The sequence below is a fragment of the Acanthaster planci genome, linkage group LG12, assembly GCF_054643075.1.
Source record: "Acanthaster planci isolate LZ-2023a linkage group LG12, COTS_SCS, whole genome shotgun sequence".
NCBI lineage: Eukaryota > Metazoa > Echinodermata > Asteroidea > Valvatida > Acanthasteridae > Acanthaster > Acanthaster planci.
Window position 1 is genome coordinate 2,661,313 of NC_141788.1, and position 18,893 is coordinate 2,680,205.

The 18,893-nt window shown below is 42.0% G+C and overlaps 2 protein-coding genes across 2 annotated transcripts; one reads left to right on the plus strand and one right to left on the minus strand.

Annotated features, from left to right (window-relative positions):
* Positions 1–5,434: 5,434 nt before the first annotated feature.
* cth (cystathionine gamma-lyase) lies at positions 5,435–17,054 on the plus strand. The gene is made up of 9 exons (XM_022231584.2): positions 5,435–5,806; positions 10,473–10,554; positions 11,266–11,471; positions 11,809–11,937; positions 13,214–13,349; positions 13,621–13,773; positions 14,351–14,525; positions 15,038–15,176; positions 15,399–17,054. Exons 1-9 carry the CDS (start codon positions 5,630–5,632, stop codon positions 15,417–15,419), a joined length of 1,218 nt encoding a protein of 405 aa, XP_022087276.1. The 5' UTR covers positions 5,435–5,629; the 3' UTR covers positions 15,420–17,054.
* On the minus strand, positions 15,698–18,836 carry LOC147797060 (uncharacterized). The gene has a single exon (XM_087144220.1). The coding sequence runs from the start codon at positions 18,252–18,254 to the stop codon at positions 17,496–17,498; it is 759 nt and encodes a 252-aa protein (XP_087000346.1). The 5' UTR covers positions 18,255–18,836; the 3' UTR covers positions 15,698–17,495.
* Between the last annotated feature and the right edge of the window lie 57 nt (positions 18,837–18,893).

Here is an 18,893-nt window from a genome sequence, read left to right on the forward strand (position 1 = left end):
ACACAGTCATGACAACTCTGAGAAGGAGAAAAGATATTAACGTCATCAATTGGTACCCACCCAACTTATACATTGGATGTCGTTGTGAAACCAGTTTTGGTTAGGTAAACATACGTCATGACACACCCCCATTCGTAAGCCAATGGTACGTCGTGTCACTAATTCCTGCCGCTTGGCGGCGCAAGAATAAGGGTCCGAAACATTGAAAAAAAAGCCCGGGCTGCTCCCGTATGGTGTACTATTTACGACAAATATTTCTCTCTCTTTAGCCTCCCTCCAGACGACGCAACTACACGACGCGACGGCACGACGGCTCCCTTGCGTCGTGCCGTCGGGTCGCACCGTCGCCTTCTTGCCATTGCTTTTGTGACGCGTCGCGTCGTGCGTCGCGTCGTGCCGTCGCCCATCGCGTCGTGCTGCCTTAGGTCCTTTCCACGTTGCATTTTTTGCCGCCTAAACGTCGCCCCTTCCGCCCCTCCCTCGCGTCGTACCGTCGTGCGTCACGTCGTACGTCGTGTCGTACCTCGCGTCGCCTGTTACGTCGCCTGAAGCACGACGCGACGCACGACGCGACGCGTCGTGTGCTGTCGCCCTTTGCTTTATGGTGTTGATAGAGGGCGCCTTTACTGTTTTCTTTCATTTCTGTCCCCCGTGCTTGCAAAGTACACGCTATCTACTCTTTGGTGTTGATTTGTTCATTCCTCGATTACGATTAATATCTGTCATATTTTATTAAGAAAAAGAAAAAAGAGCAAAAGGAAAATCGGCATATGTAGGAACTGCTCTCTCATAATAAGTGGAAACCCAGAATTCGTCACCGTCTTTAAACCCAGCCAATGATTTCTTTTTAATTTCTTTTCTTGTCGATGCAGTTCCCATTTGTGGTAGATTTGTAATCTTATAGATACCGGTATTTTTCCGTTGTCCATCCCGGTAATTTCTAAGTAGTACTCCCGATTCCCCATACAATTTGTCTACAATTGTATGACCGCAAGTTTGACCACGTGTTTAGGAAGTTACCACCGAGCCTGCTCTATAAAACCCTCAGAATATTCCCTCTTAGTCTTCCTTCAGGCCAGTCTTCCTCGTTACCTTCATCAGCACCACACTTTCAATGATATTAGTTGGTGTTTCTAAATAAAACATTATGCAGACGCTATTATCATTGTGGTCGTGTCATTGTTTTTCAACTCTGTTTAGCCACACACATGTATAATTTCTCCTCTGATCCGCATCTTACATTAGCAAGCACGTTTTTATGATTGATGTATTGTATCTTAGAATAGATTTTGAAATATTGTAGCGGACATAATATGAGAATCGTGATACCTGCTTACATTGTTTATTTGTTTACTAGTTTAGGCCTTTTATTATCAGCTAACCAGTGACAATTAATTCGTTTCCGGCTAATATAGTGAAAAGTTTTCGCACGGCTTACGAAAATACAAATACCCTCACGTTAGAGAAAGCATCTTTTTAATAATGAGAAGAAGAAAAAAACCCAGGGATTCAATTTAACAGAAAAACATTGTGAAAAATAGATATGAAATGAAAATAGATAAAGGGCCTCGCTTGAAGACCATCTATTGCTGAAGTTGGGGACGACTTGGCTTGTCTTGACTTGGCAAGTAGCTGTAGAGCTTGCAGTAGAAAGGCTTGCAGTAAAAAGAACTTGAATGGATGGCGAAGATGTGTTGGGCTATCTGATGTTTAGGGTTCAAGTGCACAGTTTTTCCTTCCCCTTGACTAAATCAGGCTTCGGAACGGAATTCATGTGGCTCTGGTCCAGGCCACCCGCTGTCCAGCAACGTATGCATGTGTAGTTCAATAGGCTTACACGGGTAATGTTTTTGCTTGGAGCAGGACAGGGACGAATTTGTTAGTATGGCAGGTTCGATGGAAGGAGAAATCACAGAGAGACAACAGAACAGTCTCTGTTCAGTCCAGTAGCCAAGTGAAGTGGAAGGTCACTGGCTAGGGAAGTTATCAGCTCCTTATCAAAGACTCTTGTGGCTGGTTGCAAGTTCTGCTACCAACTGCCCACACGCGCTGCCAAGCAATCCACACAAATTGTATGACCTAATTCTGGGGGAGTTAGGATTTCAAAAAGTGGGGGAGCAAAATCAATTCTATTACACAATTACTAGGAAGATCAAAATTAGAGCGGGAAAAGTTTAAACAACGCTGTGGCTCATGTTATTTATTTCCTGAAGACAAGGCTGATAGTTGGTCGTGACGCTCTTTCTAATCACATTTGGTTAAAAAAACAAACCTTTTCTTCAACAACTCACTCTTAACGAAAACACAAAGTTAGAAAGTAGCCATGAAAAAGAACAATAACAGAAACAAGACCTGCTACCTATTTTCTCTTTGTACGCTACCGCCATAGGCATGCAGAGCCTCGATCTGGCAGCTTTTTCCGTGTATGTTAGCAAGTAATTTTGGGTGTGATGTTGAGTTAGTTCTTCTACCATCTATACTATACGATTGGACAATATTTCAAAAGCTGTCAGTTCAAGGCTCTGCATGCCCATGGCCTCAGCGTACAAAGAGCAAATGCCATGTCCTGGATGCATGCAGTCCACTATTCAAGTAAGAATTTCTGCTCAGCTCCTTGGCATTAAAGGTAGCAGCCCAGCATTTTTCTGAAAAAAAAGGAGATTGTTTGGCCCCCGAAATAGTGAGATTTTGTAAATCGTTGCCAGGATCAACTGCCTGGGTCTTTGAGATATCCTATGAGAGCAGAATGGCTAAAAACTACCCAGTGCCCAAGTGCCCAAGAAGGTTGAGGGTTACCACTTGAAAAATAGCTGCAATCAGACTGCAATCAAGACGGAATATTCTGATTTTATTATAGAGCAGGCTCGGTGGTAACTTCCCGTGGTCGAACTTGCAGTCATACAATTGTAGACAAATTGTATGGGGAATCGGGAGTACTACTTAGAAATTACCGGGATGGACAACGGAGAAATTCCGGTATCTATGAGATTACAAATCTACCATAAATGGGAACTTCATCGACAAGAAAAGAAATTAAAAAGAAATCATTGGCTGGGTTTAAAGACGGTGACGAATTCTGGGCTTCCACTTATTATGAGAGAGCAGTTCCTACATATGACGATTTTCCTTTTGCTCTTTTTTCTTTTTCTTAATAAAATATGACAGAAATTAATCCTAATCGAGGAATGGATGAGATAAAAACAAGAACAAATCAACACCAAAGAGTAGATAGCGTGTACTTTGCAAGCACGTGCACGGGGACAGAAATGAAAGAAAACAGTAAAGGCGCCCTCTATCAACACCATGAAGCAAAGGGTGACATCACATGACGCGTCGCGTCGTGCGTCGCGTCGTGCTTCAGGCGACGTAATATGTGACGCGATGCACGACACGACGTACGACGCGACGCACGACGGTACGACGCGAGGGAGGGGCGGAAGGGGCGACGTTTAGGCGGCAAAAAATGCAACATGGAAAATACCTGAGACAGCACGACGCGACGCACGACGCGACGCACGACGCGACGCACGACGCGACGCACGACGCGACGCACGACGCGACGCGTCGTGTGTGTACAAAGGTAATGGCAAGAAGGCGACGGTGCGACCCGATGGCACGACGCAAGGGAGCTGTCGTGCCGTCGCGTCGCGTAGTTGCGTCGCCTGGAGGGAGGCCAGAGAGAGAGAGAGAAATGTTTGTCGTAAATAGTACACCATACTCCCCGCTCCTAACAGGCGCAACGTCGCCGCCAGGGTAGCAATTTTTCTCACAAAAGATGCTCGGGAATCCCGTACTCGAATAAAAGCTGACATAACGGCTCTCTAGGACTTTTTAAGGAGTACTCTTCAACAGGGAAGCTTCCACAAGGCGTGAAGAGTGGTCTCCTCTGAATTAAGACTAGCAAAGAACTTGAAACCATTTTCCGTAGGAAAGTACGTAGTGTATCTAAGACAGAATAAACGCGCTGCCGGGGACGGGGGGGGGTGAGGCGGAGGATTGTTTTGTTTTGTTTTCCCGCCTTTAGGCCGCCCTTCTCATCCTAACAGCAAAATTTTTAAAAATGTATCCTGCGCCCGACTCAAGTACCTCCATGGGAAAATAAGTCTCTTTATTGAAAAAAAATATGACACCGTCGTGCGTACTTTAATATCCAGCTCAGCTGCGTTTCCAGTCTTTTGTTTTTGTTTTTTGCGCCCGGCAAACTATGTCGAGTTTTGCCGATATTTTCGGCATCGGTAAAGCCAAGGTCGCTCGCTGGGCATTCGAGTTGCCCTAGGAGACTTTGATTCCCCTTCTAAAACCCTGTTTCTTTACTTCAATCCCAGGTATTAGTGTTAGTTATAGCGTAAGCTGCAACTGATAAAAAGCCATAACATTAATAATTTAGTGTCATCAGACCAGGTGCAGAAATAATTGAGTTCAGCCTTAAACCCCGGTGAGGGAGAATAAGTATCAGCGGTAGCAACATTAATCGAGGCTACTGAAACGCTTTAGGGTGCACTGTCTTAATACAATGTACAGGAATACGGAAGTTTTTTTTTAAACTGTGTGATAATTAACTACGTGAAATTTTCACATATTAGTGATAAAGACGTGTCCAGAAGTCATTAAGATTTGTCTTCGATTTTATGACGCAAACACTCAAAACAAAACAAACCTAGGACCAAAACGCTGATCAAGGTTTTGAATTGAATTGGCGGGGGGGGGGGCAAAGTGGCGATTTTAGGAACTTCGATCGCCCACATTTTGGTTCACAAAAAGTAGAATAATGTCCTGGAAAGGTGTAATTTGTACCGTCTAAAGTGTTAAATTATTGGTGGTTCCAGTCAAATGTTAAAAAATCGATGTCCCCCCCCCAAAAAAAGCAAACAGAATAATTGGGTGGAAACTTTGGAATTAATTTTTAATGTGAAACGAATATTTTCGAATGCAAAACTCAACAAATTTAGATAAACATTTTAACTCACCACTCTCGAACGGAGGAGAGCAAAAAAACAGGATTTTCTTTTAAAATAACCTTTTTTGGACCTTTCAGAGAGGTGAGGCTATATGCCTGGGCTATTTACACCGCATATACGAGGGGGAATGGAATAGACTCTCAAATTTCTCTCATACAAATAATGTCCGTTCCTTTGTAAGAGGAATGGCTCCCGTTGGCCACTCTGGGTCCGCCCTAACACAGGCTTGACCAGGAAGAAATTAGTCGGGAGCAATCTATGCCAAAATAAAAAGTTGATGTAATTTTTCTTTCCAGAAGTTACGTTCGTTCCACCTTTGAAATGACTTGCATCTTTGTAATGTTTACCCCCCATGCAAGAAGCGTGTGAGCGGTGAATGCATGACGTTGCAGTTTTTGATTGCATCACTCATTCATAATTGTAACGCCCCACGTGATCTCGTGTAGTACTTGTACACATAACAATGCGTGTGCGCCGCACCGGCCGGCATCTGCGTGTACACACATACGTTACGTTAACAGCCGATCTCCATCAGTTCATATCGTCACTGCACTGCTGCGTTTTAACAATTGTTCCACCATATGCCAGAAGTTTCCGTTTTACACGACGACTTCGACATTTTGTAGCAGACCACTGAAGCAGTTTCCACTTGAGTCGCGATCAGTCTCACGATGAATGGGCCAAACGCAGAGTATTCGGCGCAGAAGAGGAAGACCACTTTCCCCGGCTTTGCCACAGCAGCCATCCACGCCGGCCAGGACCCCGAGCAATGGGCCTCGCACGCCGTGACGCCGCTGATCTGCATGTCGACAACATTCAAGCAGTCTGCCCCAGGAGAATTGAAAGCGGTATGTCGGCGAAGTAGCCTTTTAACTATTACTCATGGTCCAGGGAGTTAGATCGGTTTTATCTTAGACCTGGAGTAGCCTTTTTTCTCCTCCAACTTCCAAGTTCATCCAAGGTGGTTCAACATGTTCACGTTAGCACACTGTGCACTCGGCACAGTGTGAATCAGTTTGATGGAGACTTGCTGTTGTTGATCAGAGAACATTAACATAGCTTTGAAGCTGTGTGATGTTTTTCACTTGGTGAGGCTGGTGGGTGTAACTGTGTGATATTGGACGTTGTTTCCAGAGGGCGAGGGGTGCATGGCACCCGAGATATTAAAGGCAGAGCCTAGGGTGTCTTGTGTGTCTGTAAGGCCAGGGATGAATTCTTAGATCCTGCAGCACATCAGCCTTGTCAGCGGCAGTCAACAGATCTACGGTTTTTATGACACACGAAAGAATTACTTTTAATTTGTCTGAATTTCCCTGACAGACCTGAACAGGTGCCAAAATGTTCTTTGCGGACCTGCATCGTATTCATCGTGCACACAACTGATGTGCTGAAGGCTGTGAGCATGCTGTGCATTTTGACATGAGGGATACATGAACACAATGTACATGTATGCATATTTAAGATGACATTTGAATGGTGTACCAGATGTCATTTTTCTGAACTTGGCACATGACCGTTCTGCAATGTCACAGTATAGCAAGGGACGAGGGCTATTACAGCCTAGTCTGTTCATTTATATGGAGGCACAGGATTTCTGTTCCGACAAACATCACTTATTTCCCTTGCAGAGGTCATAAGCTGTCGGAAAGTGATAACAAGTCCTAATTCATCAAATTAGCAGGGAAAATATTGAAGCATTTCACTTAGAAAACACTCACAATTTTTCAGACCAGTCTCTTAGTCTTAGGTTTATGCTTGGGGGTGGCAAGTGATGTGCATGTAATAGAAATATTTCCTCTTTTTCATTTGGAACACTTCTAAAATGTGAATGATTTTGGTGAATTTAGCCTTTTGCAAGTTAAATTTGAATAAAAACTGGTACACTGAGTTCTTTTAATTTAGGTGAAGCTAACAGTTTAATTTCCATACAAAAGACACTTTTGCTTTACCTTTTGATTTGGGGCAGGCTTTTGCTTAGTTACGTAAGAGACGCCTTGCACCAATACTCTGTTTTCAATGGATGAGAAGGGCACAAAGGAACCAGTCCATTCCAGAGATGGCGGTGGCTATGCAAAAGCTTGCCCGGAATCACGAGGTGTAGCAACAGTGTCTGGTTCCGGCCATTTTGAAGCAGCATTCGAAACCACATGTTCAAGCTCTGACTAAAGCAGCGAAACTGAAGTCTAAGCTGAATCCGCTCGTTTTGAAAATGCTTTTTTCTCTTTCAGACTGTGTAAAATTTGAAATACAATTCAGTTCATTACCAGCGTGAAAATGCTTTTTGTGCCTGACATAGATCAGTGGCATTGCAGTGGTCGAATTTTGCAGGTAGTTGATCGATAACAATATCCGAGTGTCCTTGAATTTTTTTTTGTTACTGGCATGCATGGCTGCGCATGTACATGTATGTGTAGCATGAATGTATTGGCAGCGAACCTGAAACATGTCGCTTATATTCATCTGTGTAGGCCTTGATCTAAAGTATCTATTCCTTCCTATTTCCTGTTTCACTGTATATTTGATGTTACTGCCATATGTAGAGATTTACCTTTGATGTTTTACATTTGACCATAAGATTGTTGTACAAGATATTTTATCAATCATGAATTACTCGTGTACACTGATGTGCATTATGCTTGATCTCTTGTGGTACAGGTACATGTAAGGTACACGGTGCCTACGCCACTGGCTGGCATCGGAGTCTAGCTTGCGTCATCACATTGTCACAGTATGCTGCGTTAACAATCATTCGTTCACACTACATGTACATGTATATGCCTAAAGCTTCCATTTTATTGGATGATGACTTCAACACTTTGGAGCCATGGAAGCAGATTCGACTTGAGTCACCATAGCTAATCATGTAGTGGATACACTTTTTGAACCTGAGACAAAATATAATATATTAATGGCACATACATTTATGTTGCATAACAGATCATTAGGCATTAATTACAGGTTTCAATGTATATATCTGTGGTTACTTTAAGCGTTCCGAGCAAATATAGTGCATATACCAGCAAGACGAAAGACAAATAGCAGGTCTTGATTGATGCCCATATTCCTTATTTGTGGCATTGGAAGTTGCATACATTTCAAAAAGATTGGGTCGGGAAGCTCAAAACTTCAAAATAAATTTGGTATTACACCATTTAAGTTGGACACATTTATGCAATCAGAGACTTCATCAAGGATTGCAACACTGTGCACCTTACATATACATACAATAAAGTGTTCCCCCCCCAGCCATTGTGTTTGTGGTTTTCACACTAAATGGATACACATCAACTGAACCACAAAGTATTTTAACTTGGGGGGGGGGGAATTGGCTATAGCTTTTCAATAGTGCTTCTAACTTTGGGGATCTACACATGGTGTGGGTAGGTTCAACCACTCAGGTTAAAGTACTTCTCACTTTATTTCTTTGTCAACTACTATAGGATTATACCTGATCAGAAGAAGCATTGTTGTTATGTCTGGCCAGAATCAATTCTCTTTGAAAATTTGCCTTCCTTATAGTAAAATGACACAAAAGCACATCCGCAAGTAACCCTGAGTCTTGTATATGAATACCTGGTAGAAACCCTCTTCGTGCAGCTGCAGTGCAGCCGACAGACATGTTATGTAACAATTATAAAACTAGGCTGACAAGTGTTAGGCCCTAGCTCTTTGGTTAGGCCTACTCTGAAACTTTCAAGGGTTAGGCCCTAGCTCTATGGTTAGGCCTACTCTGAAACTTTCAAGTGTTAGGCTCTGCCCTGCAAGGATGAGAAAGCCATGGCAAATGGTCTGACATTAATCCAGAGAAGCGTTAGATTGCCGGTCGTCTGCTGTGCACATGTAAGCTGATTGAGCATGGTGCAAAAGTCATCTCTATTTGAGCAAGGCTACTTAAATCATTTTGTACTCAGAGGAATGTAACCAGTAACGATGTGATTTGCATCAACTCAACGCTGGGCAAACTTCTGCCGACTGAAGGGATTCTTTCTGCATCAAGTGTCATTCAGTCATTTTGAAAAGTACTGACTGGGGGCCCTCAAAATATGCATAAATATCTGAATTTCTGTGCACACCGGCATCAGTAAAATATATAAAAGCCAGGTATGCAGCAAAAAAAAATCCGCTTATCTGGAGCAAAGCTTTGCTGATTGAATATCACAGGCTGACAGACATGTTGATTGTATTCACTCTTTCACAGTTAAATGAACCAGTCACTTCAATGAAAAGTTTACGCATGTCAAAAGACATCACTAGATCATCTTCAGTAGACGTTTACACCGTGACCTGGTCCAAACTTTATCCTTTGCTTGTACAGGCAGTTAGCAGGGATTCATAATAGTAGGTGGTGCGTGGGCGTAGCGCTGTGTTCTGTTATCTCATTGGTTGAGTCATGAAGGCACACCTCCACTTGGAATGGGGTGATACTGGTGGGACAAGGAACTTTATAAAATGAGCCAAAGGGCAACCTTTGCATTTTTTGTGCAGTGACATTGTATGATACATTTTTATGTAGACAGTGTGCATGTACGTGTACTGATACTGTACACATGTACATGTACACTGTATATTGTCTTGTTTTCATGTGTTTTTTTTGTCTTTTTATTCCTGTAAACCAATTTTTAAACTACCTTTTTACTTTTGAAGCTTTTAGGTTTAACTAAAATGTAATTGAATGTTGAAAAAAGCCACAGTTACATCTCAAATCAATATTATGGAATTCTGTATGTGTTCCTGTTGGCTTTCTCTTGACATATGAAGCATAAATATGTATCAACATGTCTACTGCTTAAACAGCGTATGATTTTGGATATTTCCAATATTTGCTGGGTCACTTTTAATAGCTGGTTGCCTGGTTGAATTATTGCACCTCGGAATCTATTGTGTTGCAGAGGACCACTGGTTAAAAACGAGAAATGTGGCTTGTAAAGTCCATGTTTAGAAGTAATTTACCCTTTGGTGTGCATCGGTCAGTATAATGTAATCTGGAGGGTTTTTACCTCATGTACCATACATGTATATCCTGCCTCGGAGTTGATTTACAATGATTACACACCCCAGATATCTGTTATTACATGCTTCACCAAATTTATCACATGGCTCGTCAAATGTAAATTGTAGGGGTTGCTTTTTGTCTGCGGGAAGGAGAAACTTGTTTGCATATTATCTTGACATTTGTCCTGCACAAAGTCATATTGAGATTTGTTGTAAAATTGTAAGAGTGGTTCTGAAACACACAAGATAAGTCATGCATGGAATTAACATTTATTCATCATTATTTCTGTGGAACTGTAGGCTCAAAATGTGCTGAATTTCAGAGTGGAGAAGAAAAACAAAAAGAATCTTGTCATCCTCGAAATAATTCAGTTTGCCATTTAGCCTTAGGTTTTTCGGGGGGTTATGTTTGTCTTTTCTTGACTTGGAATTTAGCACCTATCCCCGTAAACCCTTCATGCAACTCCTTGAAAAGTCTGACTCTTTCTTGACTTGGAGAATGGTTTTTCTCCTCTCTACCAGGGGTATGAGTACAGTCGAGGGGGCAACCCTACCCGGAAAGCCCTAGAAGAATGCATCGCAGCGTTAGATGGTGCCCAATACGGTAAGGCAAAAAACCCACTTGATGTAGTTCAAAGAAAAACCTCTTCTCAAAAATCCACAACCTGTTTCATGTTGAATTGTTGAAACTATATACATGTGTTCCTGTCAATGAAGAAACACAGAGTTATAGAGTTATCTATGACTGCCATTTATGCGACACTTTCTTGACACATACCCGGTACTTATGACTTTGCCTCTAACCAAATGGTTAATTCACTGAACCAGTTTCCAGAATAAACTATAAATTACATGTACAGTGTACATGAAAATCTAGTACTTTTTACAACATATAGGCCGTTTTCCAATACTCAACTTTGGCTCCGTCTTAGGCTCCAACTTTTTTTTTAACTGGCTGACTTTGAAGCTGTAAGCGCACTAATTAGTCTAATGGTGCCACAAAACATCAAATAAGATGCAAGAGAGCAAAAACTTAAAGTATTCCAATTTGATTTAAATGCTTCAGGCCCTCAATCTGGGATTGGGTTCGGGGACGAAGACGAAGAGATGGAGACAAAGTTGAGTATTGGAAAACGGCCATAGATTCTGACAAGGGGAGTATTTTTTTCTCTCGAAAGCAGCCATTCAATTGTTATTTTGAAATTAAATGTTGCTTTTGGTCAGGTATAAGCAACAACATTTGTTGCAAAAAATGGAATCTCGGGGAGCAAGTAAATGAAATAAACCTTCACTTTTTTTTGTCCGCACCAACCAGGTTTGGCATTTGGGTCTGGCCTTGCTGCCACGACTGCCATTTGCCAGATGCTTAAAAGCGGCGACACCCTGGTGTGCATGGACGACCTCTACGGGGGCACCAACCGATTTTTCAACCGCATTCTGGTCAATTCCGGCGTGAAAATCAAAATGGTGGATGCCAGCAAGGTGGCGTTGGTAGAGGCGGCTATTGATTCCAACACAAAGGTGAGAAGTGTACAGCATCATGAAAACATTTATTGGAACTCCACGAACGAAATCAATGCAATACCGCTGATACTGTACAGAATGGCCTTTTTTATCTAGTCTTTGAATTTCACTGCTTCATTTTCGCTTCTACTTTTACACCCTTGGTTCTGTATGATTATTAATGGAGTAGAAACCACGCTGCATTCTGGTATATCATTCCAGACACCACCAATTTTTTTTCTGATTGTTTCCTTCATACTTATGAGTTACTTATTTGTTATCAAACTGGAATGTTGTGTGCAAAATGATAACAGCTTGCCGTTGAGACCACTTCTGACGTCTGTTCTCTTCTTAGCTGATTTGGATTGAAACCCCTACCAATCCCACGCTGAGGCTGGTGGACATAGAGGAAATTTGTAAGGTGGCTCATCTTCATGACATCATCGTGGTTGTCGACAACACCTTTGCTTCGTCCTACTTCCAGGTAAACCCCTGGCCGTTTCTGCTCCCCATCTTGATTCTGTTATGATATCGGACGTTTGTTAACCACTTTGGGGTGTTATCCAACCAAGGGCAGACATTGTTGGACAAATAGAATGAGGGAAATATAAAGATAAATGTTTCTAGCTCGAACGATATAAAATAGAATTTTGGCATAAGAAAGAATAAAACATGTCCCATTGGTTTGTTTAATTATTTTTTGGACAACGATAAGGCTTACACTCTATTGATTTGGGAATAATATTGATAAACCCTAATAATCTATAATTGTTTCCGGCATAAGGGACTAATATTGACAGGTTTTTCTGTAAAGAAAAAGAATTAATTCCAAATTGTGATTGCATCAGCCCGGTTTTACAGAAAATTGTTTTCTGTTCCAAATTGGTGGGAACTAGCTTGATTTCGTACAAGGTGGACATCGTGTTACCTGTTAATGAATTACCTTTGCAGTGTTCAGCAGTCGATTGGCACGGTTCCAGAATTTGGAAATTACTTAGATGGCAGCTGTAATTTGTTGTTTTTTGAGGATCAAAAGTCCAGCTTTCAGTTTGTTGTGGCCCAACTTCATGTAAATGTGAAAAAAAGTTGGGAAAAAAACCTGAAATACTGAAAGTGACTCGAAAAAATGATCTCGTTCATGGTGGAAGGCAGTTAGATAAACATATGGTCATTCTAACGGATGTTTGTTTTACCTGGAAAAAAGAACATCATATTGATACATGCATTTTTATGACATTTGTAAAACAGGCATTTTACCTATGAATATCCAAATAGATGTTGTTTATGTATCTTGATTATTGAGAAGTTGTGAATAACTAGGAGGTTTCCTTTTCGTTTCTCTGTTGTAATCTTTCTACTTGAAATAAATTATAAATCTAGCAATCTACAAAGTAAAAACATAAACACATGATTCACATTTTACTGTTACAGCTAGGTGGATACATTTCATCCACTGTCTCAGTAATGTTTTTTTTTTTTGTACTAACGTCCCTTGTTTGCCCTGCTGGGAAAATCTGCCCAAAATTTGTGTTGCGCATATAAATTGTAATTTAAAGATTTCATGTGAATGAAGCGATTCATTTACAGCCCCAACAGTAATGGATTTTCGTGGAACACCATGCAGGCTGTCTTGTACATACGGTATTTAAAAGAACCCTGGATTCAAGCTTCACATTATGAGCATGGGAAACAGTGTTGCAGCTCTTCCAAGAGAAGAAACAAATATTTTAAATTGCACTTGTGTGTAACTATTGATGCAGCGCCCTCTAGACTTCGGAGCCGACATTGTGCTTCACTCTGCGACAAAGTACGCCAACGGTCACAGCGACGTTGTCATGGGGTTGGTTACCACAAAGCGGGAGGACATCAAAAGCAAGTTGTACTTTTTACAGTATGGTAAGTAGAATCTTCCGTTTTTTTGGTTTTTTTTTTCAGAATTCATATACAGGAGAGTTTTTCCGTTACTATTGGCCAAAAGGAAATAACTCGGGTGGCTTTAAACTGCTGGTTAAATATGGCTTAAAAGCTACGGCAGTCAGTGCCACACCACACGTCCTACTCCCACTACGGAAAAGTTGACAGGTGACACTTAATGAACCGTTCCCCAAGGACACTAAGCACCAGAATTTTTTGTTTCTTATTGTATTTCACTGGATTTCATTTTTAGCCTCTGGGGGCGTCCCCTCACCCTTCGACTGCTTCTTGGTGAACCGTGGGCTCAAGACGTTGCACGTGCGCATGCGAGAGCATGAGAAGAATGCCCTTGCTGTCGCGAGAGCGCTGGAGGCCAACCCCAGGGTGGCGAAGGTCACTTACCCAGGTAGGTCGCCCCTGAGGTTAAGGAAGAAAAACAAATCTGGCCTGGCTTGGTAGTTTTGTGAAGGACACTTTAGTTATGTCTTTTTAGAGATGTTGCGTTGTCCAGCTTAAATAGCTTACCAGCTGTGATGACTGAGACTGTTGGCCAGTTCCTGAACAGAGTAACTCTGCCGAGCAGTGCTATCCCTGGTACAGTCGACTCTCGGTAATACGAGCTAATTTAGAAAGTCCCAAGGCCCTCGTATTAACGAGAGTCGACTGTACAGCATCTGCCTTTGTGTTTTTATTCTTCCTACACTCTCTCTGTCTGTTCCCACAATCCGGAAGGATTGTGGGAACAGACATGAAACTGCATTAATTCAAGACCAACGGATGGGTCAACCGATTGAAACCATTAGAGTAGAGTCAACATTACCCGTCTATGTTTTCCTGTGAATGTACCCGAGGGTTTTCCCCAAGTGTCAAATTTCTTTGTCGTCTCATCCCTACAGTCAAAAACAAGGTCAATTTCAAACCTGGTGAAAATTTAGAACCCACCTCATTTGTCTCTGTATCCTTTTCTTCTGTCAAATGCTCAGGACTGAAGTCTCATCCGCAGCACGAGCTGGCCAAGAAGCAGATGCGGGGCTTTGGCGGCATGGTGACCTTCCGCATCAAGGGAGGACTGGTGCAGGCCCGGGACTTCTTCAAGTACATCAAGGTCTTCACACTGGCTGAGAGCCTAGGAGGGTTTGAAAGCCTGGCTGAGCTGCCGTAAGTCTTTTCCGGTGGCGGGGTCATTGGATGGTTAAGGTTTAAGGGCTCTGTGGGAGAATTGAGGGGAGCAGTGTCGTAGTTGGGACCTGACAACTTGACAAGACCGGACAGAAGACGGTTTCTTAGGACAAGCACAAGACCGTTCACTAGACCAGGCACAGTTGAGTAGTTAACAAAAAAATGCTTTTGTTGTTTTTTTGAGTAGCTTGTGACCTGAATTTAGACCGGAAATCCTGTGAGTGGTTTTAAGGGGCTGGGTGGGCCAAGTGAGGCTAAAGTTTGGAATCAAACTGGCTGGGGCTAGGAGAAAGATAGGTGTGTATGGCAAGTGGCTGCAGGTGCTGTTTCATGGCTTTCTCATAGGTACCCGTTGTAGCCGAAGCCGTCAAGATTTCTCTGCATCCCTCAGTCCCATCCCTGTTCCTCGACCCCAGTATCGTACACAATGATCATCATTTTCTTTTTTTCAAGTAACAACCAGTGCCACTCTTTTGACTTTGGCTCCTCAGTGCGATCATGACTCACGCTTCGGTTCCACCAGACCAGCGCGTGGCTCTGGGCATCGACGATACGCTCATCCGCCTCTCTGTGGGTATAGAGGACGAGGAGGACCTGGTCAAGGATGTGACCCAGGCCCTGGAGAAGGCTGTGAGTACCCTTCCACACACATCTGGGCACAGATGTATGTCTATAAGCATGCCATTCCTCGTGTGGGCCCGAAAACAAAAGATGTCCACACGAAGCATCCTTTTCAAAGGCATGGATGTGCATACTTGTATCTTGCGGAGCATTTATAAATTGCCTCGTCCTGCTACTTTTTTTTTCCTCGAACATGTTTTTTTAAAGTATGCTTTTTCTTTCTCTTCACAGGTTCCGGAGTCAATGCTGTAATGTTGGACACTTCTAAATGTGCAAATTCGGATAAGCAGAGGTCAGCGTTGTTCAGTATTTAGGCATTATAAGGATGTGCATTCTTCTAATTTTTATTTGTGGTGGATTATAATGCACTGCTGATCGCGCACATTAATGAAGTATGTCATCAGCTGGCTGGAATGTGTCGGTTTTAGGAGCAGATGGCTCCGGACAAATCTTCATCTGCTGTTGTTAAGTTGTTGAAATCTTTCCCTATTGTTGAGATGGCTAGTCACTGATGGCTTGGGGTTACTTTCTTTTTTTTCTGAATTTTCGGACACACCTTTATTCCGGCCCACTTTGCCACAAGCTTTTTACTATTTATTGTTAGCTGAAAAGAGTAAAAAAACGTGGACAACAAAAAGGAAGGTAGAAAAAATAACTTTGTCAGAATTTGCATTTTAAATTTCCTTAAGCTTTTGGTTTAACTCTCTCAAAATGGGGTCGGTTCCTTTGTTTTCATGTTTCTGTATTGAACAATTTCCTTTCAACCAGCAAAATAGTGGTCATCACGGACTCCATGCAGAAGTGCAGTGGTAACAGAGAAAAGGCACTGGTGGACACTTGAATACCATCGCTGCCTTGCATCTGATACCCATGTGGAGACTCTGTGGCTTTGTGCGCATTGAAATGAAATTTTTTTGCATACCCCACTCTTTACATGTACCAAAGCCCTTATTGGTAGTAGAAAAAAGTACCAGCCACTCATTTGCATGGAGTTGGAATATACTTATTTGGGTATTATCTTTATATTTAATACTGAATTACCTATTTTAACATGATGCTCTTATGCTGAAGCATAGACTAAGTTAACTTTCACCGTTACTATATTAAAAGTGTTTCAGTTCATTAAACCCACTCGTATTTACACTTAAACACGGCAGACTATCAAGGCTTAGGTATTACAGCAAGAATGTTCATGTTCAAGTTTTGTGGGTCACACCCCCACAACTTGTGATTTGAAAGTGAGATGTGATTTGCTGAATTGTATCCATTTGGTCACAGACAATCTTTTTGAGAGGGAATTGTTGCTGGATAGTAAGGCTTGTGTTACATTTGTGGTATTTGTGGCGGTGTTTTCTTGTAAAGGCATTAACCTAAATTCTTTACTTTTTCAGACTTAATTTAAGGGAGAAAAAATACCAGGCAACTATTTTATTACACATTAAAATCACTTATTGTTCATATTGAATTTATACAAAACTCTTTGTATGCAAGGAACTGTTATTATGCAATCTTCTGAACTTCTGTCTGGTGAGACAGTAACAAACGACTGAAAATATTTTAGAAGCATAGATCATTACAGAGTCACAATACATGTATATACGCGTGTTATTAACGATAATATTTTTAATATCTCTTGGTCAGAAGTTTTCCTGATTTAAAATGTATCCTTTTATCCTATTGAAATATTTAAGACACTACTATTTATGTAATGTAGAATCGGCTTGATACATGTTGCTTTATTTTCTGTTCTCTTCTTTTGTCGTAAATATGCTGTATTGACTTGGTCATTAGGATAATCACAATGAATAATCAATTGTTCTGCACAAAATATGTGGAAAAGGTTGTGTGATCTAAGCGTAATCGGAAGCAATAAAATCCTCAAAGGGATTTCCTGGAGTGAATCTGTGAAGAAAAAAAAAGGAAACTTCTCACTTCCAGGCTCTGTTATCACCGATTCCATCTTACGGACCGCTGGTATCCTTGGCGTGCTCATGTCTGGAAGTCACCATTTCTGTCGGTCGTGTTCTGATCTACTGAGCGTCTAGTCCAAAGTCTCAAATCTCAAAGTCCACATCACTGTCGCTTCGAACAGTATTGCCTCGGCAGTTCGTTTACCCATCCTGCAAATGCGCGCAATAAAGCATGTATCTAACAGAGGTTCGTTGTAACAAAACAGCGGGGAAACTAGTGGGCCAAATGGCATGCGAAGTCATATAATCTACATATAAGTGACAACGATACAATTAAGGTTTCTCTGTGTTTCTAAAGATGAGAAAATTACCCAACTTGATCGATAACGTTATCGAACGTAAGCATTCTACTACCTGCTTATGCCTCCTGCTTCTTTCCGTCTTCAAAATAGACTACCATTTTTGTTAAGATATTGAAATAATTGCAAGAATTGTCCAGTTTGATGTCTCTTTCCTCGGCAACGTAGCGACTGATGTTATTCAATTGGCAGATCTTTCCTCCGCGGCTTCCCCGAAGGAGATGAAAGGACTTGCATCCAGGTTCGTCTCGGCACACTGAACCACAGGCGATGGCACCCTTGGTTGAGAACTCCTTGATGACGTGACCAGTCAGGCAGTGGTTTGGGGAGCGGGTGTCGGCGTACGCCTGCAGGCAAGACATCCCTGGGGTGACCATCGGTAAGGCAGGGCTCTCGCAAATCACAAAGTAGGAAAGACTGCATGGGGTATCATCCATTTTGCCGTTGTGATCGCGCCACAAGCACACACAGTTTCCATTATGGTAGGGCTCTCCCGGTGCCCAACGGGTGTATCTACACACCTTGCCCGCTTCACCTGAATGTACCAGCATGCCCTTCCTCCATGTGCAACCGATCCAAACATTTCCCGTGGGGACTGTGTCTGTGAACATCTCCCAAATTACCTCCCGCTCTTCCAGGGAGTCAGGTACAGACAAGGTACCGCCCATGTCGGAGCAGATTGTGGAGCCGTTCTCCTGCGGCATCTCCTTCTCCAAGAGGCAATAACTGGAATCTTGAAACCATCTCTGGTCTCGACAGATAGTTTCCACCCCGATGCTAAAGATGAACACCACCAAATATACAACGACTTTTCTCATCCCGACATATAAGTTTGACTCCTTAGAAGTTGAACTTGTGGTGGATAGCGTACTTGTGTTTCAGTTTGATGAACAACAATGCTTATACAAGATACAGATAAATAGTTTCTCCCGTTTCGTGATAATACGAATGTTAAAATGATGTTTCAAGGCATCCAATGTTGTGAGCTATAGAAACTGCAGGCTGCACTAAAGGCGGATGTTCGAGTTATAGGAGAAATAACGGTGATCCGAAACTAACCTCTTGATGAAAAATTCAAATGATGAGGTTGGTTGGAGTTTTTATGTTGTTATTATTACAGGCCTTGGAAGCGCTGTCTGTCACAAGTGTAATTAATATGACACACGGGGCAAGTTATGATGTATATTTTCATAGAACTCTTCATCTGTTAGTGTTTGAATGGCGTTGTTTTAGTAAAAGCGAATTGTGTGGCTGTTAGTACTTGAAATTTAGCTATTTAGTTCTTGAGAATAAAGTGTACGTTGATTTTCTTTAAAATGCCTCATTGTTTATGTGCTGATTTCCTCTTGCCCGAGAAAGTGATTTCATTGTTTAAAATATATATAATGTTATCATACGTTTTGGTACAGTTTTAACGTGAAAAAAAAAATAACTCTTGAAAAAATTCGGCAGGAGAG

Bases quoted from the DNA above. Each gene is read 5' to 3' on its own strand.
- cth (XM_022231584.2), top strand. From the start codon at position 5,630: ATGAATGGGCCAAACGCAGAGTATTCGGCGCAGAAGAGGAAGACCACT. The intron at 5,807-10,472 runs GTATGTCGGCGA...CCTCTCTACCAG, and splicing joins CCCCAGGAGAATTGAAAGCG to GGGTATGAGTACAGTCGAGG. The intron at 13,350-13,620 runs GTAAGTAGAATC...TTTCATTTTTAG, and splicing joins GTTGTACTTTTTACAGTATG to CCTCTGGGGGCGTCCCCTCA.
- LOC147797060 (XM_087144220.1), bottom strand. From the start codon at position 18,254: ATGAGAAAAGTCGTTGTATATTTGGTGGTGTTCATCTTTAGCATCGGG.